The sequence below is a fragment of the Macrobrachium rosenbergii genome, chromosome 4 (assembly GCF_040412425.1).
Source record: "Macrobrachium rosenbergii isolate ZJJX-2024 chromosome 4, ASM4041242v1, whole genome shotgun sequence".
Lineage (NCBI taxonomy): Eukaryota > Metazoa > Arthropoda > Malacostraca > Decapoda > Palaemonidae > Macrobrachium > Macrobrachium rosenbergii.
Genome location: NC_089744.1, coordinates 55,771,368 through 55,797,269, shown reverse-complemented (window position 1 = coordinate 55,797,269; position 25,902 = coordinate 55,771,368). Strand labels below are relative to the sequence as shown.

Genomic DNA, 25,902 nt, shown 5'->3' with positions numbered 1-25,902 from the left:
GCCTATTCACTACCAAAGTTACAGAATCATTATTCACTATGAAAAGGACTGAAAGACTTCAGAATAATTACTTTTCCTTATTGCTAAAAGGTTGTTAATTCATTATTTACATTAAATTATAATGAAAGACTTTCGAGTAGTGAAAAGACACCTTCACGTACTGACCAATGACATGGCTAGATTTACAACCAGAGAGTTAGAGTAAATCTGAAACTTATTTTGTAATATTCTAAAGTCAGAGAGAGAGAGAGAGAGAGAGAGAGAGAGAGAGAGAGAGAGAGAGAGAGAGAGAGAGAGAGAGAGAGAGAGAGAGAGAGAGAAAATACCTTTATTAACTTTTCTACCAATCTCTCGATGCTTTGGAATCCAAAGTTATTTGTACTTTTTCTTTTATCTGCCATCTAAGTAAAATAGCCTTTAGGAAAAATACGTGATAACATGCAGGAAACGTATGTATAGTATATGTAAATACGTGTATTTCTTACCCAATTTGCTGACATTGAACAATAGTTTTACATTTAGAACTGCCCGAAGTATATCCTGATCAACTAGGAACGTCATACTCTACTAGTATTAAACTTTCTTAATCGCCCTGTTACCCATATAGATGCGTATTTTTGTATGTACTGTATGTATGTATATATGTATATATATATATACATATATATATATATATATATAAATAATTATATATATATATATATATATATATATATATATATATATATATATATATATATATATATAGTGTGTGTAACACTGCATGTTGCTAATCTCTTTAGCCTATCAACGGCAACAAACAACCTTTCTTAATTCTAATCAAAATTATACTTCATTCACGGATTACTAAATACTGTCTACCACTTTTACCATTCTATATTCTAATTAACATTTACCTTAAGCCTTCCAACTTACATTTACAGGATAATTTTTTACAGTATACCGCTTGGTTGAATTCTTCTTGATAAACCGATGGAGAATAATCAGTTTAATACATGAATAAAACACATCATTTTGTAACAGTTTAACTCATCCTTTTTAATATATTTCTTTTTTACTACCATGATCCTTTGAGCGCTATATGAAGTCGATTTATCTTCCAGATGGAAATATATTCACTTATAAGATTAGTAATAAAATTTAAATACCACAAAATTACGAAAAATGTTCATGAATGGACCGTAAAATTAGAATAATTTTTTGCAGCACATTCATGAACGTTTTTGAAAATTTTATCGAAAGTATATTTAAAACATGGGAACTATTCAGCGATGCATTAACAACAGGTGTCTTTTCTTGTATTTTCATTCATTATATCACTGAAGATAGGGTGGGTGCTGTCATGAAACGTCCAGAACAATAAAAGACTTCATGATCCTGATAGATATACTGAACACGTGGCACCTCACTGTCCTATTAGATGTAAGAAAATCATCTTCCTTCACATTTTCGTGAAAATGATCATAACCCACTAGCGGCATTTGTTGATCAGTCTCCAGACCAATAAACATGCGAATGACATCAGAACGTACGTTGCAAAATTTCTGGGGATTTTCAGAGTAGTCGGAGGAGGGTCTGCGTTCTTGCTCCTGGCCTGAAAAGAAAAAGATAGATTTTTCAAAATGTTATCTTGATATTTTGTTCACCGTAATTAATTTCTTTCTCTATCTCATACTTTACACACAAAATAATCTTGAGAGCTGGTAGATATATTAAACAATACTGAAAAAAGAAAAAAACTAAATAACATCGCATATCTTGATAATACCAATACACAAGCATCTCTATCAAATGATGATAATGGAAACTAACACCCGACTGGCACCCACCTGTGCATAGTTGCGCTCAAACTGTTCAGCAATGCAGAGCAGGTCAGCTCCAACTCCGCGATAAGTGCTGATCATGTGTGTCGTCTCATAATAACTTATAAATTCATAGCTATGAGGATGTGAATGCTTCTGCTGAGAGTCATATTCGTTATTGTAACGTTGGTGTAAAACCTCTCTGCCTCTCTCGGAGAGCTGGAATCTTCCTTTTACAGAAGTTTTTGCAATCATGTCTTTGAAATTTGTAAATTCGTAGACATATCCTCGACAACTGGGGCTTGTGAAGGCGTCTTCTATCCCACAACGAACAGATGAGCATCGATGTAAGGGATTGGAAACTCCAGGTCGAATCCGACTGCCCAGGCAGTTTCCTTCATTATTTTGGTGTTCAAGTAAAGCCTGAGATGTACTATGAACCGTATTGGAGCCGTTATCAGATCTGAGAGATGGTAAGGGAGGCCTGTTACTGGTCACTACGTCGGGTAAAGGGAATGTCACATCTGAAAAAAGGTGTCACGTTATAACTTATAAGGGAAAGTAGTTTACGTATTAATTATGACATATCTAAAGCAATATGTATCTTATTTCTCCAAATAAATGCTATTTACTCTAATTAAATTAACATGTTTATTTCCGAAAATAAATTCTCCGATCCCATCCATGTTAAAGCGTTTATAGGTAACATAGCCTATCTTTCATAACTAAAATGTCACTAAGAGGTTGGATTTATTCATATTCTTTCCCCCCGAGAAGCTATGAGAAAGTTCCGGCAATTTCTAAGCAAATGGAAATCACCTAGCGATGTTGATGAAGTGATTTTAAAAATGAAGGCGGGGAAGTATATTTAGACTATGAATGGAACTACTATTTCCCACAATGTTTATAACTTAATTACATATGTAAAACTCAAAGGTTACACACTGTTCCTCCTATGTATCGATTTTTCATCTCCAAAATATGAGCATTCTAGAAACTACAATATGTAAAAAAGTTAGTTAATATTGCATTCAGATTTCTGCCCCTGTGACTGACTGTAAGGTATCGCTGTGACAAGTTAAGGAACGATACCGATATATCAAGTTCGACTAATCTCTCAAAATCCCAAGAAATCTTCTTTATGAAATATCAACTGCAGAAAATTAGGAATATTTTGAACTTCAACCCATAAAGTCACACATCCGAAAAACATGAAATACGTGGAATGAGCTGGGGAAAAAAATCGAGACTATGGTGACCTACGGAAAAAAAAAAAATGGTGCAGTGCCGAAATCTGTCACCAGATTACAACAAGATTCTAGTCACCTGAGCCCCAAGAAGGAGTCTAGACATGAGTGACCCTGACTTCATTATCGAATTTTGTCCTAAAATTCAATAATCAAATAAATTTCTACCATCCAGCATCGTCCTCCGATGTTTACGTTAATCTAAAGAAAATGCAAATGGCACCGAACTGAGGATACTAACTAGATTTATTCCAACTGAATGATAACGGAAATGCATAACATAAACAATATTCTTCAGAAAACAGACTACTTACAAGTTTCATTAGAGTCCATTTCGGCGCAGTTCATCATGGTCCTTGCTGGCCAGGTGTCACCAAAATCGCTCTTGTGGCAGGTGAATCCAAAAGGAACAGCTGCTGTCTGCATGAGTACAGTCATCATGTTGGACACCGAATTTCATTCACTACAATGTGTCAACGGAAAGCGGCACGACCTCACAAGTCAGCATCCTCACATATACTGAGACAGAGTGGATATTGTCATATTGCCGAGCGAACTTCAACTGCCTGGGGCAAGAGAGTCATTTTCCCGCGTAATGCTATTGGCTAACGAGGACAATCTGACTGGTATGCGCGCGCACTGAAAATATTATTTGATCACGAGAGCATTTACTTTCGGTTTCGTCTCCTAAAGAAGGATAACTCTATTCCTGGTACAAAATAATATCACAATCAAATTTAGTGCTTTTCTGTCCAAAATATCTCTAGTAACTAAAACAAATAAAAAAAAACTATTATGTAAATAAAAATCTACGGTCAAAGCAGCTGGTGAGTAATGCAATTCTTTCTACGATCGCTTATGCTTCAGTTTCCCCCCAGAATGGGAATCTGATGGATTAAAAAACCTCTCGCCTTCCTTTTTCCCGCCATTACCAACCCTTTCATTCTCTTCCCCCGACAATCTTCAATCCATCTCCAGCTGTGAGGCGAAACATTTTAATTCGGTTTTTCAGTTCGGCGCCCCACTTTTATTTCCAACTGTTTTCCCTCAACAGACATAATTGAAGGATTCTTTAAATCATTTTGAGGGGAAATACCGGGGAGGATAACTCTATCTGGCGTGAAAGACGAGGCAGAGGCTTGGCTCCTTTGTTCACTTCTGAAACATTCGTTTGTTCATGCTTGCCGTGTTTTAGACTTACATAATTCATAAACGTCTGCGTGTAAACGTACATATATGATCTTCACCATTTTCTTATACTTGCTTTCATATAAACGAGTAGCATGTGGTGTGACCTAGGAAGCAAGCTTATTGCTTGTGTAGATAATGCTGCTCGATTTGCATCGATCCCAATTTATGATTCTGGACAAGGGGTTGCTGATTCTCTCAACTGAAATTCAACTAAAATAAGTGCATTTCGCAAACTGTGCAGAACGAAGTTGAATCCTAACAAAACTCTAAGTACAGTCTTTTGTGGCTATTTTTCCTCAACTGCGTATGACTCATTTAAAATTCTGTTTTATTCTTAAATGCAAATACACTTTTGAGAAACATATCCAGTCCACATCTTCGACTGCGCAAAAAATGGTGCATAAAGTCTTTAAATATTTTGAATATTGTTCCCTGGTCTGGGCAGAAAACTTGAGTTCCCTTGACTTTCTTGCTGCTGATTTTAGTATTAATCTCTCGCATCATCGCTCTGTTAACTCACTGAGCAAAATTTATAAAGTCTTTATAAACGCTGATCGTCCTTTGCCTTCAGATCTTCCCAGACAATATCATCCACAGCAAAGTAATGGATATGCAGTCAATGCCAGCAGTCTTGCATTTCCTTTTGTAAGGTTCAAAACTATACAGTTTTCAAGAAGTTTCGTCCCAGCTACAACCAAATTATATGGAACGGTACTCGGAGTTATGTAGTTGAATCAAATGAACTTCATTAGTTTAAACTGTGTGCAAATGCTTCTTTTTCTTATTGAACAGGCTTGCATGAATCTCATTTAGCATGTTTACTGCTTAATCCTTACTTGTTTCTTTATTATGTCCCTGATAAATGAATTTACTTCTGTATTTCTTCTTCCGTACACACTGCTTTTCCAAGTAGTGTTGCAGAAAAGTCAAATTCTACGAACTCAAAACAGCTGGAAATAAAAATATCTATTTATACGCACCTTTTCTTACGAAATTTTCTCCGAACTAATTCTTATTCACATTAATCATCTGCAAAAGTAAGTAAAACTAATGGTGAGGCAATTTTCAAACATCGAAACTATTCCTAATTAACCCCATACATACAAACAAACACACACACACAACAAAATACAGCTTACGTTGACTTTTCAGGCCTTCGCCCCTACATCATCTGCATATAAACCTAGAATCATCATTCTGCAAAATTTTCATCAGCAAGAAAAGTGTTCATCTAATAATTTCGCCACGCAAATCAACTTGCGTTCGAATATTGCTCTTCGATGGATCACGCTACAAAAACTCCATCATCCCTCCTACACCCTTATCGGGTTATAACGATGGCCATCAGCGCCTAATCACTCTTAACTGAATCATCAGGGTAATTAGAATCTTTACACCCAAAGTCGTTAATCAGCTAATTGGCCTGCGGGGTACCGAAGTCAAGCCGCTTGGTGGCATCTGGCAATCTCACCCGCAGTCGATGAGGGTTGGCGATTGAAGTGTTCTGCATGCAAAACACGCGCAAGCGCATGCACACACACACACACACACACACACACACCTATATATATATATATATATATATATATATATATATATATATATATATATATATATATATATATATAGTATACAGTATATATATATATATATATATATATATATATATATATATGTATACATAAACACATACATATATATATACATATATGTATACATATATATCATATACAAACATGCATAACAATGTTTACAAACTTATAATAAAATTCTGTAAATTCCATACACCAACAACTGGAAGAGTATTCAGATAACTGCATCAAGAATAACTGACAAAAAGTTTTATAAGATAAAATAAAGGCCTAAAATCTACTCTGCTAAGTTCAACTAGAACTGATCTTCCAAACACCCCACAAGAGAAGCGGAATCCATATTCACTGCAAATCTGCTCCTCTGCAAACTGGCCCCGCTGGAATTGTATTTTTAGCCTGATGCCTTCACATTCGTCCATAATTTAACATAAATTAACAATTCGGAGGCAGCCACCTTTTCTGAGCTATAGGCTGTAGTCGGAACCAAACTGAAGTGACACACTAAAGAAGAAATTTGATTGTAGATGAGAAATCCCAGTGTTTTGTTGAATAAACATGATTTCTATTATTTTTAAAATAAATTTTAGGGCAAAAACTTGGATATCTGAATATATATATATATATATATATATATATATATATATATATATATATATATATTTTATATATATATATATATGTATATATACATGTAAATATATATATGTATGTACACATATATCATAAAATACACATATATAATATAAATTATATTTAGAATCTAATGGTCACTTTTTATCAGATACGTATGTAACTGTAATAACCACAATGCTCTCTAACTTTCCGCTCTGATACTCTGGATGCGGGTTCGAATCCTGCTACCGGACACACATACACACATACATGCATACAGTGCATACATACATAAATACAAATATATATTTATATATATATATATATATATATATATATATATATATACATATGTATATATATGTGTGTGTGTGTGTATTTATGCTTCAGCAACCGTGTGTGCGCATCCGACGTTTTTCCTTAGGTCACATATCAGGCAATGGTCATTAAAGGGCCGATTACTTCTTCAGACTGAAGCTAAGAGCCCATAGTTAAGGGTAATAGCTTTATATCACTCGTCAGAATATGATAGTTAATGTTTCTGCACTCATCATAAAAGACTTTTCGTGTATCAGTGGAAGACTGGCAAAGAGAGGCAATTTAGGGACTGCAGGCACAGCAAATTTTGAAATAAAAAATTTGTTATGAATTATAAAAAATGATTAATCACCATATTCCTGCTGTTAATATCAAGCTAATACCAAGAAACCTTTATCTACTGGCTCTCTATGTCTAAAAAAAAGACCCAGCCCTTAATTACCACTGTGAGATATACAAATTTAATTGTTCTATATGTGAACTGGACAGACGTCGGCTACCCAAGGCGGTTACCAGAAGTGAGAATGTGCATGGTGTTAGCTACAGAGCATAAAAACAACACATCACTTAGCTTACGTACAACATTTTTCTGGGCATCATATTCATACAGACATTCGGAAAACGTGTGGGGATTTGTGTTATCTAACTCATATATTGGGTATCATGGACTGCCTCTGGAGCGACTTCTATGAAGGAAACATCTACCATTAAGTGAAATTTTGTTTTGTATACCTCAGGTAGTTCCATTTACATTGAAAATGCTGCTATTCAACCAAACGGCTACAGGGGCGAGTTCTCTTTCTAATAAGATACTCCAATAAATCAATTCTGCATATCTACTTGACACTACGTTCGTACACTATCTGGAAATCTACTTTTGATAAACGACTAGATAACCAGTTACTAATTAATTTTGAAGGTCACCTACTTGTAAATTATAGCTACCTAGTAATCATATTTAAAATCAGAATTCATCTTTAATAATCAGTTAGAAACTTTTCTGGATAACAGTTCAGTAACAAAACCGAAATTTGATTTTAATAACCAGAAAGAAACTGTTTTTGACAATCATTTAAAGGCCGATAAAAACTTGACAATTACAGTAAAAACTGTTTTTAATAACCAACCCGAAATTACTTTTGATTTTCAACAAAAACCTCTCAATATGTTGTTTTGGTAATCACTCAAGCCTCAATAGCTTCTGAACGCCAAACAAGTTCCCTCTAGTAACTGAATAATCAATTAGCACAAAATGGCTCTCGATAATAAAGTTACAATTATCACTGGCAACCAGCCAGAAATTTCTTAATCAGCTCGCACATAACTACTACACTTCAAAACAAAGCATATCATGGATTCATAAATGATGCCTTACATTAACTTGTCTGTACACGAGAGTGCGTTTCCTTATATGCTGAATCACTATATCAACAAATGAAGATAAAAACATTCTTTTTCAGGGCATACAGTGTGCTTTACTAACTCCCAGTAGTATAACTCATTTAGTCTGGACCACAGTATCGAATTTCCTCCCACCATTTTCCACAAACTATACCAACAAATTCTCAGCGTCTGCCAACAAACGATATGCATAGCTTTCTTCATATTTCAATATTATTATAAACACAAAAATAACAAGTTTCAGTTCCTGTACAGGAAAACTGTAGTGAAATTCGTTAACAATACTATGAGTGAGGACTTTCACGAGCAACAAAAATCTATTGAAATGTGAAGATGAGTTTGCGCTTTTACAAGACAAATAAATAACGTATTCCCAATAGCCGAAAAATGAAATGAACTTCATTAGTCTGTATACGAGGTGAATTCGCATCCCTCAGCCGATCTTAAAATGCAGAGCCAATCTGCATTATAGTCAAATTCTTCTAATACGGAGAGACAAAGCATTAGGCACGTGTCTTGAATTATTCATTACGTACTACATCTTATGCAACAATGAACTGCAGACAATATCCTGAATAACTGCAACAAATTTGTTCCAATATTACCAAGTGCATAAATGGCCGTGAATAATAATGCATTTGCTCCATAAAGCCATAATTTATCTTTAAGTCTCTCCTTCGTCCAATTTGTCCCAGTCACCGAGTCCTTTGTCTAATACTCTCCCGTCTATGCAATGTCAGGTTCCTCCACTAGCCTACTCCCCCTCACGACCAGCGACCCCATCCCAACGGAGCTGCATCCGGCCCAGTGGATATCATTCTTCTTCTTCTGTTTTTTCTTATTCCGCTTTTATTCCTATTTCCCGGTTTTCGTTCCCTCTCTTTACATCTTCATCCTAGTTTTCTTTATGAACGGCACTGCGATGACATACGTGGAGTGTGTTTTGTTGCAAAGCAATCCTACAGTTGAAATGATATTTAAGAAGCACAGCATCAGCAAACAGTTTGATGGCGTGTAAATTCTAATTGTCTACCCACACACTCTTTCTTTTCTCCTCCCTTGCAATATAGCAAACCTTTATAACTGGTTTTCTATTAGTTTCTCGCGCTCTCCTTGTTATTCACATCTCGCTTTTTTCCCGCCATTCCTTCCCAGCCATAACTCTTCCGCGCTAGGAGAGAGATAAATTGACGACGTATCTGCACCATATCAGGGATGAGACGGCCATGGAGGGTGAAGAGAAAACCATGGTGGGTGGTGGAAGAGAAGAGGCCTGGGAGGGGACATATTTTAGGAGCTTGTCTGCATTGTTGTCAATATCATTTTATGAAAGTTGCAACTGATTTAAGAGCTGCATCGGGAGGGAAGTACTCAGGGAGACACTGGAGTTGGGGGTGGGGAGGGAGGAGCTCCCGGAGGGTGGAATGGGACGCCATGCATTGGGGATGGGTAATCGAGGATCATGGGAGTGCAATGGTAGAGGGGAAAGAAAAGGACCATGGAAGGCGCACTTACATACAACGCTCGTGAGACAAATTATCATTTGGGGGATTGCAAAAGAGAAAATAAAAAGATTCACGGCCACGCATATCTGGTAGTTAAATGCTGACACTGGTGGATTTTTACTCCTTTTCCATTCTCTCTATCTCTCTCACTCTCGATACACAAGCACATGCACATGCGCGCTCGCGCACATACACACACAATTTCAACAGTAAATATTCCTCGTAACCGGGGATCCCTTCAGAGGAAAAGCAAGATATATACCACCAGCACTTTTATATTTTACAGTAACTGCTGCACTGAGGATTAAACTTGCTGTGCAGAAAACTTCCACAAAATTGGTCGCTTCATAACAATCAAAAGATGATTACTGATGAAGATAGGCCACAGCATTATAACGCAATGGCGCCTTTTACTTATTATTTACTTAGGATCTTTCAGATATTTTCTTATGTTCAAAAGTCAAAGCTCGGAAGGTAGTTGTTAAATTGCTATTATGGTGTTTCTCATTTGGTCTCCATGCATTCAGTTTCTTTTACTAATATCTGATATATTCAAAGCTTTAATACGTTTGGGAGAGCCTGGGTGTTTTTGTCAGTGAACGCAAGGAAAAAGAAACATCGAGAAACTTAAGGGCAAGGTTACGCTACGGATTAAGCTAGTATTACATTCTGACAACACTCCGATATTGTCACACGTCGAATGCAAGATTGTCAAGTGCGCAAAAAATACTTAAATATACCAATTAATTAAATAATTAACTAATGCACAAATAAAATACAAGAGAAATTACAATCATGAAAATACTATTAACAATTAAAGAACGTTCTAACATACGAAATACTACTACTACTACTACTACTACTACTAATAATAATAATAATAATAATAATAATAATAATAATAATAATAATAATAATAATAATAATAATAATCTATCCCAGAAATCTCATGTCTTGGAATTCTAAACAAACTGTCAAAGGACCGCAAAAGCTTCCCCGTTGTCTTGCAATCCAGTATTACGAAACTGGACAAAGCATATACTAACTGACGACACCACTTCAGTACACATTAACTATCAAATATCTATAGTCATTTCAAACCTAATATCTTACGTCATTCTATACAAAAAATTCACTTCATAACCTTAGAGTAGAAAAAATACGGATAAGTTTAGCACATATTTGTCATTTCCTACGAAGTTCAGTATCTTTGACTCTTAGAATTTTGAAATTAATATTGATACAATAGCGAAGCAAGCAAACATCGAACAAGGGCAGAAAAATAATGGCGATTTGCAAGTATTTCACACATGCGACGCGGATTTTCCCGCAACCTCTCGCGCAAGCTAGCAAGAAAACTCTGAAATGGACTACTAATGTGACTGAGAGTCGTAATAATTAATAACTGTTCTCATGAAATCTTGGTCTGTAAACGACTTTTCCTTTTTTTTTTTTTTTTTTAGCATATCCGAGAAATTACCCATGATATCATTATACGGCTTTATTTTCAATGGCATATGACAGAGACGAGCAAATCACTCAAGGCTTGTCTCTCGTACGCAGTCCCACAATGCAGCCGGCTAAATGATGGTCCTGGAATAGATGACGGACTGGCCTGTAATTACTAACGAGTCAGTCACAACAAATTTGGATCGTTCGTCGGCTTCTATCTGGCACATCGAATCTGCAACATCTATCATAATGAGGTTTGATCAAAGGACAGTCTCGTTTTTATGATCGTGACTAGCAGATGTCCAGAGCCACAGGGTTAAAAGATGTTTATCCCTACAATGTGTATAATTGTAAGGTAGGGAAATGTTATCGAAACAGCATGTCAACATGCGTCATAAAATATACGAAAAAAACGTATATCCCTCTGAATAATATATCGACTTTAATTTAAAATTAGATATCTTGCCTGAATAAATGTGCGCCATGCTTTTCAAAAATTTCTTGAATTTCAGAAATACTATCGAGAAGTAGTGACAACATGTCAAACGTACCTAATGTACAAACCTTATTTTTTTTTTAGTTTTCACTTCTTTTTAATGTCATTTACTTTATAAACGGCTTTCAATTAAAGATCGTATCATTGCACGACAACTTAAACTAACTAGAGGGAGCTCCCGTCGCAATACTAAATTTAGTGAGCTGTACAGTAATTGTCAGGTTAGAAATAAAAAAAATCTACTCGACAAATGAACTTAATCACTGCTATAATATACAGCTAGGCATTCTAAACAAGTGAGCAACGTAGGCTAACACTAGATACTCGTCATCCACTCATTTTAATGCTGTAATGTTGGCTACTTCTTAGGTGAGAGAGAAACACTGACATAAATATATCAGTAAAAATATGACTACTGTCGATGAATAAGTATAAGGTGCTGAAAAACGAATATGGATATTTACTGTGAAGTGGGTGTAACTGAATGTATGCGGCACTAACACATCTGTTTCATAGTTGTCGGTGACCTTCAACTGCTTCAGATTTAACACCATCGTCATCTAAACTTCCTCAAAATATTTATCATCATAGTCTTAACATATACGATTCAGTAAGTCCTTAAAGCCATACTTGAGATTCTTTAAAAGTTATAGGTGACGCATCCAGTGTGGATACCACAACATTGCTCGTATTCTCTTTTTGCTCTATTTTTTTTAAGCTCTTCGTCACTAACAATCCGTTACCAACTTCCCCCTCCCCCCTACCCACCCAACTGCATTGCCCTCCCGTTCCTAACCCCCAACCCCCGCCCCTTTCATCCCCAGCCGTGAGACAAAGCACTCGACTCGTGATAATTTATGGCTGCATTGCCACATAGGCATCAGCCATTATGAATCGGAAGGGTTGGTGCCCCTGCATTGTGACCCTGCAGGACTCAGCGAGGGGGAAAGCGTTGGCCGGAAACTGCATAAGAGGGGAAGTGCATTGAGAGGGGAAATGAGACGTTCCAAGATTATAAGGGGAACAGAGAGAAAGAAAGAGACAAGACCGATTAATGAACGGACTGGCGATTCCCAGCGATAAGAGAACACAATAGGACCGATGATACAGATGTGGTAGTTAATGAGGCCTGCTAGGAAAGAAAAAAAGTGTTGCATGGTCGTGGGATCTTTTGCATAACCGTATCGGTTTGGACACAGTCTAAAATATTGTCCTTAAAAGACGCTACAGTATTTTCCACTGGACTTATTACAAAAGTGTCCAATACATCTTTAAATTCGGTTACATGACTCATTATGAGGAAATATGTATAAAAATATTCAGTATTTCCCGGCACTGAATTCCAGTTGGCCTTTATATATATATATATATATATATATATATATATATATATATATATATATATATATATATATATATATAATAATATGTATATTTATAGCTTAGTATGAGGAAATATATTAAAAAATATTCAGTATTTTCCTACATTGAATTTCAGCACACTAAAATGTATGTGTGTATATGTATGTATGTATATATATATATATATATATATATATATATATATATATATATATATATATATATATATATATATATATATATATACAGACTTCATATATTATATATATACACACATACATACACACATATATATATATATATAATTTATATGTATAATTTTAATACACATATATACATACATACATACATTACACACACATATAAACTATATATGTCTTTTTCCTTTCAGAAGGGGCGGCACCAAGAGTTACTCTTCCAGCTTTCGTAAAAAACGCCTTAATCAGCAGTGGACGTTCTAGGGTCGTATAGGCAATCCTTCCTGTTTTCGGCGAGTACTGCCAAGGTCAAGTATCCAACAGCATTCAAATATTGACCAGACCCGCTGTTGCTTTTCTTTGCCATTCGGACGACTGGCAGTGTAGCGAAATGAGTTACTACTGTGCATATAAGCGAGCCAACGTGTTACTATTGTCAATATACATATATGGCAACCAGTCAATTCACAGAATGCTAAAACATTTGAAAATGGACGTAAACTAATAACAATAAAACTATCATACTCTGAAAACAATACATTTCAGGAGAACTTTTAAATATTCCTCACAGTAAGACTCTTTAACACACACCATTGCATTCCAAATAAGTAAAACATATACGTGCACGTAATGTGTAAATATATACATATGTTACCAGTGATGCAAAATAAAAGTATTTCACGCAACCGTGAGGGAAAACGCCCCAAATATTCTTCTCCAGTTGCCTGGCCCTCCAAAAACGACAAGGTCCTGTTCTCGTGGCAGAAACCTTGTGCAAATGTTTTGGTTTAAGTACCACGTGCCACAGGCAAGATGACATAACAAAGGCTCTTAGGACAACTGGGGATGCAATGCAGGCGGCGTTCTCTAATAGATGGCGTTGAAACCGATCACTGACGGGTCCATAATGCTATCCTAATCCCCCGATAATTGAGGTTTGGAACCTCCATTGCAGCCGTCAGGGTTATGTTATCTATACATTTATCTTTTCCTCGGTCCCTTCCCCGTCATCCGCTCCTACTCCTTTTCTTGTTTGTTTCTGTTGTATTCCATTTGGCTGGGATTTGAGTCATCAGTAAGAGACCAGAGACATGTACTCTTATAACCTAAAAGTTGTTTTCATCCCTCTCTGCTTGTTTGCCATAAAACGCGCGCACAACGATGCACTGACAGTAAAGTCCTACTGAAAATATCGCATTTTTTTATTGGATATTAAAAAATATTTAGTCTTCAATTAAAATGTTGGGAAAAAACAAGCTTTCACTAAAGGACAACCAGGGGTCGATGCAGAAACTTTGAAAAAGCCTATGTAAAAATGAAGACATATGCACATCTTATAGTCTTGACAGGATAACCGTTGCATTAGCAGAGTGCGGTGTATAAATTATAAACCTATCAGCCATAATTGGTGCTTTGGCAAAGAGTGATCGACATAACTCTAATGTAATTAGACATGAAAAATTATACATAAAATAATGGACAGTTCAAGATTTCTCTGAACTCCAAAAGCATAACAAAAACATTCCTCTGACGAAAACATTAAAAACCAGTCAGCAAATAACTCTGATAAATGGAGTGTGTTCGTCAAACCGTTATTGGTCTCATTAAGTGAGAAACAGTGAAACTGAACTTGTTCAATATAATTCTGAGCTAAATGGCAAAACGATGGTTATAGCGTTAACAAAATTTGGAATACAAATATGAAAGAGCCGTAAGAGAGTAAACGATACAAAAAAATAAATCTGAAAATAAAGGATAAAAGATTTAATGCGGTTTTGTTAATTTTCTGACATTTTATCATTATTTATTTCATTTCTTATGTGAGATATCGACATTATGCATACTCCTTTTCCTTCCTTAGCCATCACCTGCTTTCTAAGTGAACTCTGAACACCGAAACGCCTGCACTGGAAATGCTAAAAATAAAATCAACTTAGTATATACATGACAGCTTTCTATTGCTCAACCTCTTTATAATGACGGGTGATTAACGTGCATCTGGAATTCTTCCTAGATTAGATCTTCAATTTGATTTCCAAAACATCTGAAAATAATCCCTAAGTTACAACAATACTATACATACGTACTAAGGGATCACACATTCGTAAAACATCTGAAACATTTGCTTGCTGGTAAGGTACGTTTTTAAGAGACACCCCTTAAAACACCTGAATGTATAAGTTGACCATAACTTGCTGCTAAAAACATATTTCAAGGTATATTGAGCAAACACTAGAGGACAAATCCAGGCCCTCTAGACTACCAGACAGCATAAGAATATCCGTAAGGTGACATTCACAGACATGCAAACGTATCAGTGTTGAGAATACCAGAATTCTTTTACTTTTTCAAAGTGATACAAATAAACATATAAATAGCCGGAGACACCTGGTAATTAGGATTATGCAACTCTACAGTGGTACATATTGCATGAGTTATCATTGTGGCAAATAAGCTCGCATGCTGAATTCAATGGCCAAATTCCATCACTCAGAAGTGGTTTCGGTACTATAACAATCATGCACCTGAATACACATTAGAGCACTTCGGCACGGCGAATTTTGAGGCCTTACCTGGACACCAGGAAGTCCAAAATTATATTTACATTTTTCCATAAAAGCAACGGTACAACATTTGTAAACAAAAATAGACTTTCCATTAATCTATTCTGTACGTCATGGGATTTTAAAAATTCATAAACAAAAGCTTCGCATTTCCTATGTCAATCAATTCTAATTAAATTATAATCAAAATCATCGTACCCACAAAAGTTTTGCTCATGAACTGTAATGCAGCAAAGGGGGAGAGAGAGAGAGAGAGAGAGAGAGAGAGAGAGAGAGAGAGAGAGAGAGAGAGAGAGAGAGAGAGAGAGAGAGAGAGAGAGAGAGAGTGCGTTTCGAGTATAAAATATTTATCTACCAAAATGCTTATTTCTAAACTGCGAAAGAGACGCTCTACTTGAGACAAAATCCTAACTTTTCTATTTATGGGGACGTAAGGCTGGATGAACCTGAGGCTGTCGGTGCAAAATGTTCTGAAATACCTATAATAGAACTATCAAAACTACCGGGCCTGTTACAGAAAACTAAACGAATAATAACATATCAGAAACTTCACTTGAGTAAAGTTGCTTATCTCCCTCTCAACGCCTGTTTTACCCAATAACCTCTCTCTCTCTCTCTCTCTCTCTCTCTCTCTCTCTCTCTCTCTCTCTCTCTCTCTCTCTGTATATCTCCTCCCATGTCTGCAACTCAATTATTGCATCAACGAACCATCTCCCTGCATATCAGTTTGGCCACCCAATTCCAATTAACGACCAGTGAGTTTTGATATAAAGCTTGTAATCAAATTATAATCAGCTTAATATTACATGTCCACATTATGAACAACATTTGTTCATTACAATATAAGAATATTACGAACTCAGACCTGTAGTAAAACGTTACTATCTATACAGGGTGAAAGCAAGTATTACCTTCATCATATCAATTCTGAGGATATGAATTTTATTTAGCACAAATGTTACTGATGTGTTCTGTAATTTTATTAAGTGCATACCTCGTTAGCACATTGAAAATATGTTTAGCAGTATCTAGAACTCACTGGGAGTCTTTATTATGAACTCTGAATAAAAAAAAACTTAACAGCACACCAAAACCTACGACTCTTAAGTACCAGGAAGAAGTTATTACGCATTAAATTTAGATCTAACAACGTCTTATGGTATATAAAACGTAAGTCCTTGTTTTCTCCTCTGCTTTGTATTTTATGAATTATATCAATGCAAGCGGCTGAATTAAATTGGAAATTTTAAAAGTTAACATACAAACTTGGCTTAAGCTATACAGCAATCATACAAGACACAGTAATGGGTTACTTTGCCAGTGTATAGTTTTAAATGCTTTCATATAGAAGTAACACACGCCGCATAACATTATGACTGATATTTTGGCTTTTAGGGTAAAGACTGAAGAGTGTATAGAGCTGTAATTCGTTTCTTAAAGTTCTTTAGCACTCAAATATCTAAAACGTAGACTCTGAACGTGTAATGCTGACATTCAATATTAACGGCGGACTGTGACATGGTTTTATTCCCGTGTAAGTTGTTGTTGGACTCCTCTACTATAAAATGTTACACAAAAAAGCTCATCAGCAATGCGTTGAACCCTATACACTCATACACACACATAAAGTATTCACCTCTTTCTTGCTTGCACCCTTCCAGGACAGAAGTCGTTGCAAATGCCTCTTTCACGCCATTTATTTGGCCACGTTAAGGCTTTCTTTTTCTCCCCCTCTTAAAACTTATGAATTATACACTTTTCACCAACCGATCATCGCCTTTGCTTTCTCCATGACCACAGCATCTTCAAACAATGACCCATCCTTTCAACAATGCTTTTTTTTTCTTTTTTATAAAGTATAGGCATATGAATCCATTACGAGGAGTAATGTACTAAATTATTTTAAATGTCCAAATGTCCATATGTTCAAAGTGTGGGGGAAACTCTAGGCTAATAGTGCAAGACTGTGATTCAGGAGGGAAATATATGCATTGCCAAGGCAAAGACATCTCCTCAAGGAACAGATCACGGGAGTACAAAAAATAAAAATAAAAAACTGACCGCAGGGAACAACTATAAACTGAAATGTTGCCTCCTTAACATTCAGTTACTGGAAAACAAAACTATTTATAGCGATAAAGTATTGCTGCATGAAGCCTGGCTACACAAAAAAAAAAAAAAAAAAAAAAAAAAAAAAAAAAGTTATGGACTACATATGAATTTCATCACGTAACATGGTAGGGAAGCATGATGAGAGAGTAGGGGTTAAGTATTCCAAAAACAACTAGAAAATGTAAAGCACTGAAAAAATAAATGAAATATTTAAGCATATAAAATCGAGCCGTCTCGCAAACCCAGGAAATATGAGTCATAGTGTTATACAGACCACGAAGTACAAAAGAAAAAAAAATTCTGTGATGACACTGAATACTATCTAAATACACCGTATTTAATTATGAAATATGGCACACTCTTGTGCATGGAGCCTCCTACTTAGGGACTGACAAGAGAAAAAAACCGATGAATACAAGACTTCACGATCAGCTTCAATCATCACAGTTTGTTGAACTGAGTACATCAGAATGGTGTCAATTCCTGGTCATATATTGGACTCACTCTAACAGCTTATGTGAACTGATGTAAAATCTAGAAGCAGATGATGATTAAGACCCCTCAAATGACCACAAAACAATTATTTTTAATATACATAAAAAACCGAAATAAATGAAAACATTGGAGAGAGAGAGAGAGAGAGAGAGAGAGAGAGAGAGAGAGAGAGAGAGAGAGAGAGAGAGAGAGAGAGAGAGAGAGAATAATTCGATCCAATTATGTTTAAAAATGAACGAGCAAGTGTTTTTAAAAATATTCAAAACATTTAGTGCATGCATATAAATGGAACACACCTGTATAGCGTTAATCGGCCGAGTGCGCATTGTTCTTTTTACTATCATGTTGAAGTCTTTGGCTCAACATACAATTAAAACTGTCCGATCATTGTGAAAAAAGTTAAAAACAGAGACATGAGAAAAAGACGGCTGGACACAAAGTTAGTGAAAGGTATTTCAGACTGAGAAATGAGGTGACTGTCTTCACAGTTAAGAATATATTGACGATACTGTAAAAGGAAAAATATTACAAATAAGAACACAGGTGACAAAGCTGTGTCAGTTTGTTAATAGGTTTACTTGTTAAAAGAAAATAACCCTACCAGAAACTGACAATACAATAGGACTTGCAAATTACTTTGCAATTTTCTTGAAAACTTAAAAAACTCTACATCTTTTCAAACAAGTAAAACCGAAATAAACACGTATTTCTCTCTGAACCTCCAAAAAATATGCGGAAAATTTTCAATAAGGCTAAATGCAAGGAAACTGTGAGAAAATAAAGCCATAGAAAACATAATGTGACGGACATTGAAACGGCGGAAAATTTCCAATACAAATAAATACGACCACAGAACATTGGTACTCAGCTGGTGAGAAAATGGCAAATATAAAAAACTGGCAAGTGTAAAAAAACTATCAAGAATTGAGGTAAACAATCTTCAAAATCGTGTTGACCAATATAGAACTTATTAAAAGAAATAAACCATGGTACATCAGTACTATGCTCTGTGAAAATTAACTAAATATACAGATAACCATAAGCGGGCATTATGCAATACTACTAGGCCTAACTGCAACATTTTATACAGTGGTACACGAGCTGACGATAAAACGTGAAATGGATAGTTATACGCACGCCCCAAAGCCGTGAAACTGAGAACAAACTTCTGGGAAAAGATGAAGAACACGCAGTATTGAGTTCAGTACTTAGCAGTGATAAAAAGATGTATGGAAAAACCGGCGGGCGTTACTAACAAATGTTCTTCAAAATATGGAATGAGGTAACTAAGCCTGGTGGTTGGGAATTGGAAGTTAAAGTAAAGATAACAAAGTGACCTGATTGAATGTGGTAACAAAAGAAGCAGTTCACTTATGTCAGTAGTGATGAAAATATTAAACATCCTCATCCTCAATTAGCTGGGAAAAGTAATTGATAAAATTATTAGATTTGAACATGCTGGTTTTAGAAAAGACAAGAGTTACACAAAAATATACCTATGTTATGGCATACTGTGCACCAGTGTATGGAATATGAAGTCACCTTCTAATGGCTCTTATTGATTACCGGGAGGCATTTGACAGTATGAACGTACCAATATTATGAAAGGTCATGTAACACTATACTATACTGGTATTAAAATTGAATAAGTAGAACTAATCAGAATGAAACACATGCCATGTTAACGGTGATTGACGTTGTCATGCGAATCTGCAATATACTGTCGCCTTTGCTGTTTGCCTTCTCAAGGTTTTTACAATGATAGTGGTTGGAGGTGGAAGAAAAGGTTTTGGTTAGAACTTCGAGTAACGACATCAAGGTGCTAGAAGGAAAACACAATATGCTGATGTCACTTTTCTAACCAGGAAAACCAAAACAATTAAATGGCTTATTTAATGAAATGTATTATCTAGGGTGATGGTACTCAACATAAATAGCTTATGAGAAAAACATGCATAATGGCAGGGTATCCACAGGCTCTCTTGAGTTAGAAAGTTAAAGACTAAAATAGACAATCAAACAACAGTCAGGCTAAATAAAGTTTGGAAATCAAAGGCACTGAAACTGCATATGAAAGTGGGATTATGCATTAGAATACTGTATACTAATATGATCTGTATAACTTTGGAAACGTGAAAAACGACAATGAAACTTCACCTAAAAAGACTGTCAATTTGAGAATAACACTTTCAGAAAAACACCGTCAGATGGCAAGATATGGTTAGAAATTTTACCTTACACCTGTAAGAAATTATGGACTTTCAATATACAGTACAGATAACATCATCAAGATAGGGAAATGGCTTGAACATGTCTTTATCACCGCCCTACGGAAGGTAGGCTGTGACAGTTTGCTGGGCTCCTCTGGAAGACCCAGACCTCCTTGGAATGGGGCCAATGGTTTAATCATGAGATTGGAGCCGAAAGCACCCAAAAGACATGAGAGACAGTATTTCAAAGAGGCCCTTTGACTCACATGGCCTTGGAGGGGCCTTTTATGATGACGATGACTAAGTCAGTTTAAGTTGCAAGGGTCCTGGGATCCTAGGCTAGGTTACATTAAGTAAGGTTAGGTTGCATCCCGCTATTTGAAAAAAACTTATGGCACTCTATGCCAGGTTGGGTTGGGGGTAAAAATGGAGGAATCCAGATGGACAGGAACATGATAGAGATTTTTGGAAGCCAAAGTGCACATAAGATACGAATGGGAGAATTTCACAGTTGCCTTTTGTTACAGGGCATTGGAGGCAGTGATGATGGCTCTGATAACCAAGTCTGCTTAGGTTACTGAGGTTCTGGCATTTTTGGTCAGGTTATGTTTAGGAAGAGGATGCTACAAAAATTCCTTAATTTTACTATACTTAGGATACCAGGTCAGGTTATGCTCAAGGAACCAGGGGAATTTTTGCCCTTACAACTCTGCCTAGTCAGGTTGGCCTCAGTATCCAAGGTTATGTTAAGATAGGTTAGGTTAGGATGTATCCCTATTACAGAACTCTAGGTCCCAATAAAGTGATACTGCAATTGACTGATTACAAGGTTTCGGCATTAAGGTTTAGCGCTGGAACTTATCAGTGTTATTCAGTCCCTTTGAGTTCACCTTTTATAAAAAAAAAAAAAAAAAACTAGGGGGTTTAAAGTTTACTACCCATCATAAAATACATACTGTACAATAATATAAATAAGTTAACACTATACTTTGTTAAAAATCTTGGCCTGTCTTAGGTAGCCCATAAAGTTATCTACATCTAGGCTGTCATCTAAACTTTCTGAAACATCCCAACCCTGTAAATGGTATTACCTCTACAGTTGGTCAAATGTCAAGAAACCAACCAGAAAGTACTCAATATAGCCTACATCAGTTTTGGTTTGTGTGTTTTTTGTTATTTAATGGTCTTAGTTTATTTCATTAAAATTATTTGCTTCTGAGTGCTATCTGGGGAACTTGCCCTTATTCTAGGATACTTTAATTCCTTAGGTGGTGGGGTCACCATACCTATTTCGTCGGGTTGGACCCAGATAGTTTGATTAGGTTAGGTGTGCGTACTAACTGTGTATTTCACTAGCTTTGGTGGTGCTTTAGTATTTCCCCAGTGTTCCCCATTGCTGTTGGAATGGGATGGATGGAATATAGAATTTTGGCCAAAGGCCAAGCGCTGGGACCTATGTGGTCATTCACCGCCTGAAAGGGGAAACTGAGAGTAGAAAGGTTTGAAAGGTGTAACAGGAGGAAAACCTCGCTGTTGCACTGTGAAACAATTGTTAGTAGAGGGTGGAAAGTAAGCTGGAAGAAAGAATATGAAAGGAGGTACAGTAGAAGGCATGAAAGGGGTTGCAGCTAGGGGCCGAAGGGACGCTGCAAAGAACCTTAAGTAATGCCTAGAGTGCACCGCATGAGGTACACTGACGGCACTAGCCCTCTACGGGGCCATTGCTGTTGGGCACGAGGATGCGTAGGCCTTTGGTTTAGGCTAGACTAATTAAGCATTTCGACGGAGAGGGATTGTCAAAATCGTTATAATTCCTTGTATTAAAGAATCAATAACGAGATTCAAATAACTACGAAAACGCTTTATTTACCTTTGTTTAATAATAGATTTTTTTACATACCTTGAACAGACGTATATCAGGCGATGCCACACCAATTTACCCTATGTGACAAGGATTGCAAGCGCAGCAGGGTAGGCCTGGTCAATGTGATATTGTGTGGAACCCAGATCAGTCGTGGCGCTCATTTGGATACTCGCTGTGAGACCACGTTAGACCATAATCTATTAAGAAATCACCAATAGGCTAAAAGGCCAAATAACTGTAGTGTGACCATACGACTTAATTTTCACAACCGTAATAGTTAAAGCTAGTCACAACAAACATTAATAACAGAGTGTATCAAACTAACGGATGTTCTTTGCACTTAAGGAAGTAAGCAAGACTTCACGATCTTTGATTCCTTGGTTTTTCAGCCGCATCTTTCAAGATTCTCTTCATGGAATCCAAAGAATGTCTATTCTCATTTCGGTAATCAAGTAAAAGTCATGTAAGAAGATGGAGTGCAAATTGCTTAAATGATCAAGCTTTCAATATGCATGACATTTCTATCCTTTTCTAGGTACAGTATATATATATATATATATATATATATATATATATATATATATATATATATATATATATATATATATATGTGTGTGTGTGTGTGTGTGTATGTGTGTGTGTGTGTGTTTCACTATAACGTCATTGATATGATTAACAGTGATATCCGATTCTCATTTGGTGGTAAAATTTGGTTCATCTACAGTAGTTACACTATAGTTGAGGCCATTATGGTTATTACAAATACTGTACATATACAGTACAGTAGGCTATACTGTAAAAGTGACCAGTAGATACAAATGCAATTATATATATATATATATATATATATATATATATATATATATATATATATATATATATATATATATATATATATATATATATATATATATAATGTACACAATAGACTGGTCGTGGTTTGTGTTTTTGTTACTTAATGGTCCTACTTTATTTCATCATAATTATTTACTTCCTTGTCTTTTGTACTTTCACGCACACACATATTATATATATATATATATATATATATATATATATATATATATATATATATATATATATATATATATATATATATATATATGTGTGTGTGTGTGTGTGTGTGTGTGTGTGTGTGTGTGTGTTGGATAAAATGTGAATATTTTCAAGTCTAAATTCTATCCTTTTTAGTTTACTTTTTCAGGATTTACAGTGTGTACCAGTCTATGTTTACATTTTTATACATAACTTTATCTGTAGCATTCTCCTATTAGTTTGTTTGCTTTTTCTTTGGCTTTGATGAATTTAATTTTTTAGATGGATAAGTATTAAGCATATAGATATCTCAGCAAGCATTCCGCTACTTCACGAGAGACATTACTAAAGAACTTTTTAAAAAAAGTTCAGTAATGAGATTTTAAAATTCATTTGGAGACGTCTTCTTCCTACAGGGCCATTTTAGTATCCTGATAGTCTTCGTGGATATGTCCAACCTATCTAGGCAAGTCACACAAGTGAGAGAGAGCAAGCACTCCTTCGTGTGAAACAGCTACATAGCAGGTGCTGGTTCCTATCAAGCAAAGATATTCCAGTGTCTGTGCCCCTCCATTTCATCCATACTAAAGCTTCTCTCTTACTGTTCTCTCATGTCCTACTTCACAGTCCAGTGTGTCGCCAAGGTAACAAATACTCTACCTCTTCTAAGACCTACATCTATCACAACTGAGTTTTCAATTCCCCCTCTCTTCCCAGTTCGATGTTGCAATAAATTTCAGGCATCCATTTACGTTTTGTAATTCTGAGTACCTCGTCATATTCGGTACACAGTACTGTGTTCACACCATCTATCTTACAACAACTGCCAGTCCTCCTCCATGATCGTATGTCACTTCCTTTCCAGTCACCATGAGCTATATTTTGTCTAATTTAATTTTCATTCCTTTTCCCTCCTTTCTACTCTTACACTTTTAAACATTTCCAGATCCTCCTAAAATTCTGCAATTAGCTCTTCTTTGTAGAATCTTTTATTGCTAGGATAAACAGCAAAGGACTCTGTGCTGATCCTTGGTCGACACAAGCATAAACCTAAAATTTTTATATTAGTACTCCTGCATTCATTATCGTGCAAAATCTAGTTTTATGGTGGAGTAACATCACTAGCTTGGTGAGTTAGTTGCCTTGAGCCTTTGTAATGCCTATCTGATTTGCCTTGGTAGTCCATCAAAAACCTTTTCAAGTTCCACAATTGTGGTAAAATCTCTTCCTCTTTGCATGGTACTTTTCTGTATTTGCCTTATTATAAAGACTGTTTCTGTTGTGATCTCTCCAGCATGAAGCAAACCTGGCATAAAAAGAAACTGAAGCTAAAATGCATACACTACTGATACATATAGCATAATTATTTATACAGTAATACAAATAAAGGTGCAATGTCTTCCTTCAACTGCCAGAGCAGACTGGTAATGCTTAAGTACACTATAAATATTAATACTGTGCCAAAAAAGCTTAAGTATAGCCAAAAAAATATACAGTCAAGTGCAAAACAGTACTTATCCTTTGATGTACTGCAGTAAATGAAAAAATGAGGAAAAAGTGCATAGTTAACATGAAAAAGATCACACCTGTTGGTACTATCTATTTAACAAATCATTTCTAATTAGGCGATAAATACAAAATAAACACTGAAAAAGGCAGTAGAATGAAGCAATCATTGCAAAATACTAAACTCCTATGAGAATAAAAAGGTTGGTTACTCATTGAGACAAAACCTTGGAAGGCAGTGAAAAGCACCTACTACACAATATATACACTTTTTATTGCTTACTGATGCACTAAATTGAAAAAAGGGATGACAAAAGAGTGGATGAAATACTTTAGTGCTAAAGAAAAAAATGACTTAGGGAATCAGATCCTCTGCAACAAGAAAATACTGGGAAACAAAAACATATCTAATACAGTAAAAATTCACAAAAAAATACCAAGGGAAGAACAAAGCTGTTACAGCACAGAGACCCCACAAAACGTGTTGGATGGTTGATATTCACCTGTGGGTCTAGGCTTTCGTTTCTATCTAGAAACGAAAACCTGGTGAACCTGGGAACATTTAGGACATAAATCTTCATCATCATAAAAATTTTTACTTGAGCTTTTTCCTATAAGGGGCTTAGACATGAATTAGTTCTCTCTCCATTCTTCTCTGTCGTGTGCTCTTTCTGCCTGAATTCCAATCACGCCTAAAACATAGTACAATGTAGTGGTAATCTGAATTTTCAGTACTCTTAGGAGCAGCTGCAAATAATCTTTATTCCTTGTCCCAAAAGTGAAAATTCATCTAATTTATGATGTACTGACTAGTATGAAATACTAGGGCTGATTGGTAAGAATTATTTGAAAATTTATTTCCTAATAACATTATCTTATTTTGCTTATTTGAAAAACCTCATAAGATTGGATGATTCAAGGATGTTTCTAAAATAAGCAAA

General features: G+C 35.7%; 1 protein-coding gene across 1 annotated transcript; it reads right to left on the bottom strand.

The window, feature by feature from the left end:
* Positions 1-1,191: 1,191 nt before the first annotated feature.
* LOC136838364 (uncharacterized) lies at positions 1,192-4,071 on the bottom strand. Its single transcript, XM_067103274.1, has 3 exons — positions 3,364-4,071; positions 1,830-2,326; positions 1,192-1,594 (listed from the first exon to the last, which is right to left on the bottom strand). Exons 1-3 carry the CDS (start codon positions 3,488-3,490, stop codon positions 1,472-1,474), a joined length of 747 nt encoding a protein of 248 aa, XP_066959375.1. The 5' UTR covers positions 3,491-4,071; the 3' UTR covers positions 1,192-1,471.
* Positions 4,072-25,902: the final 21,831 nt, after the last annotated feature.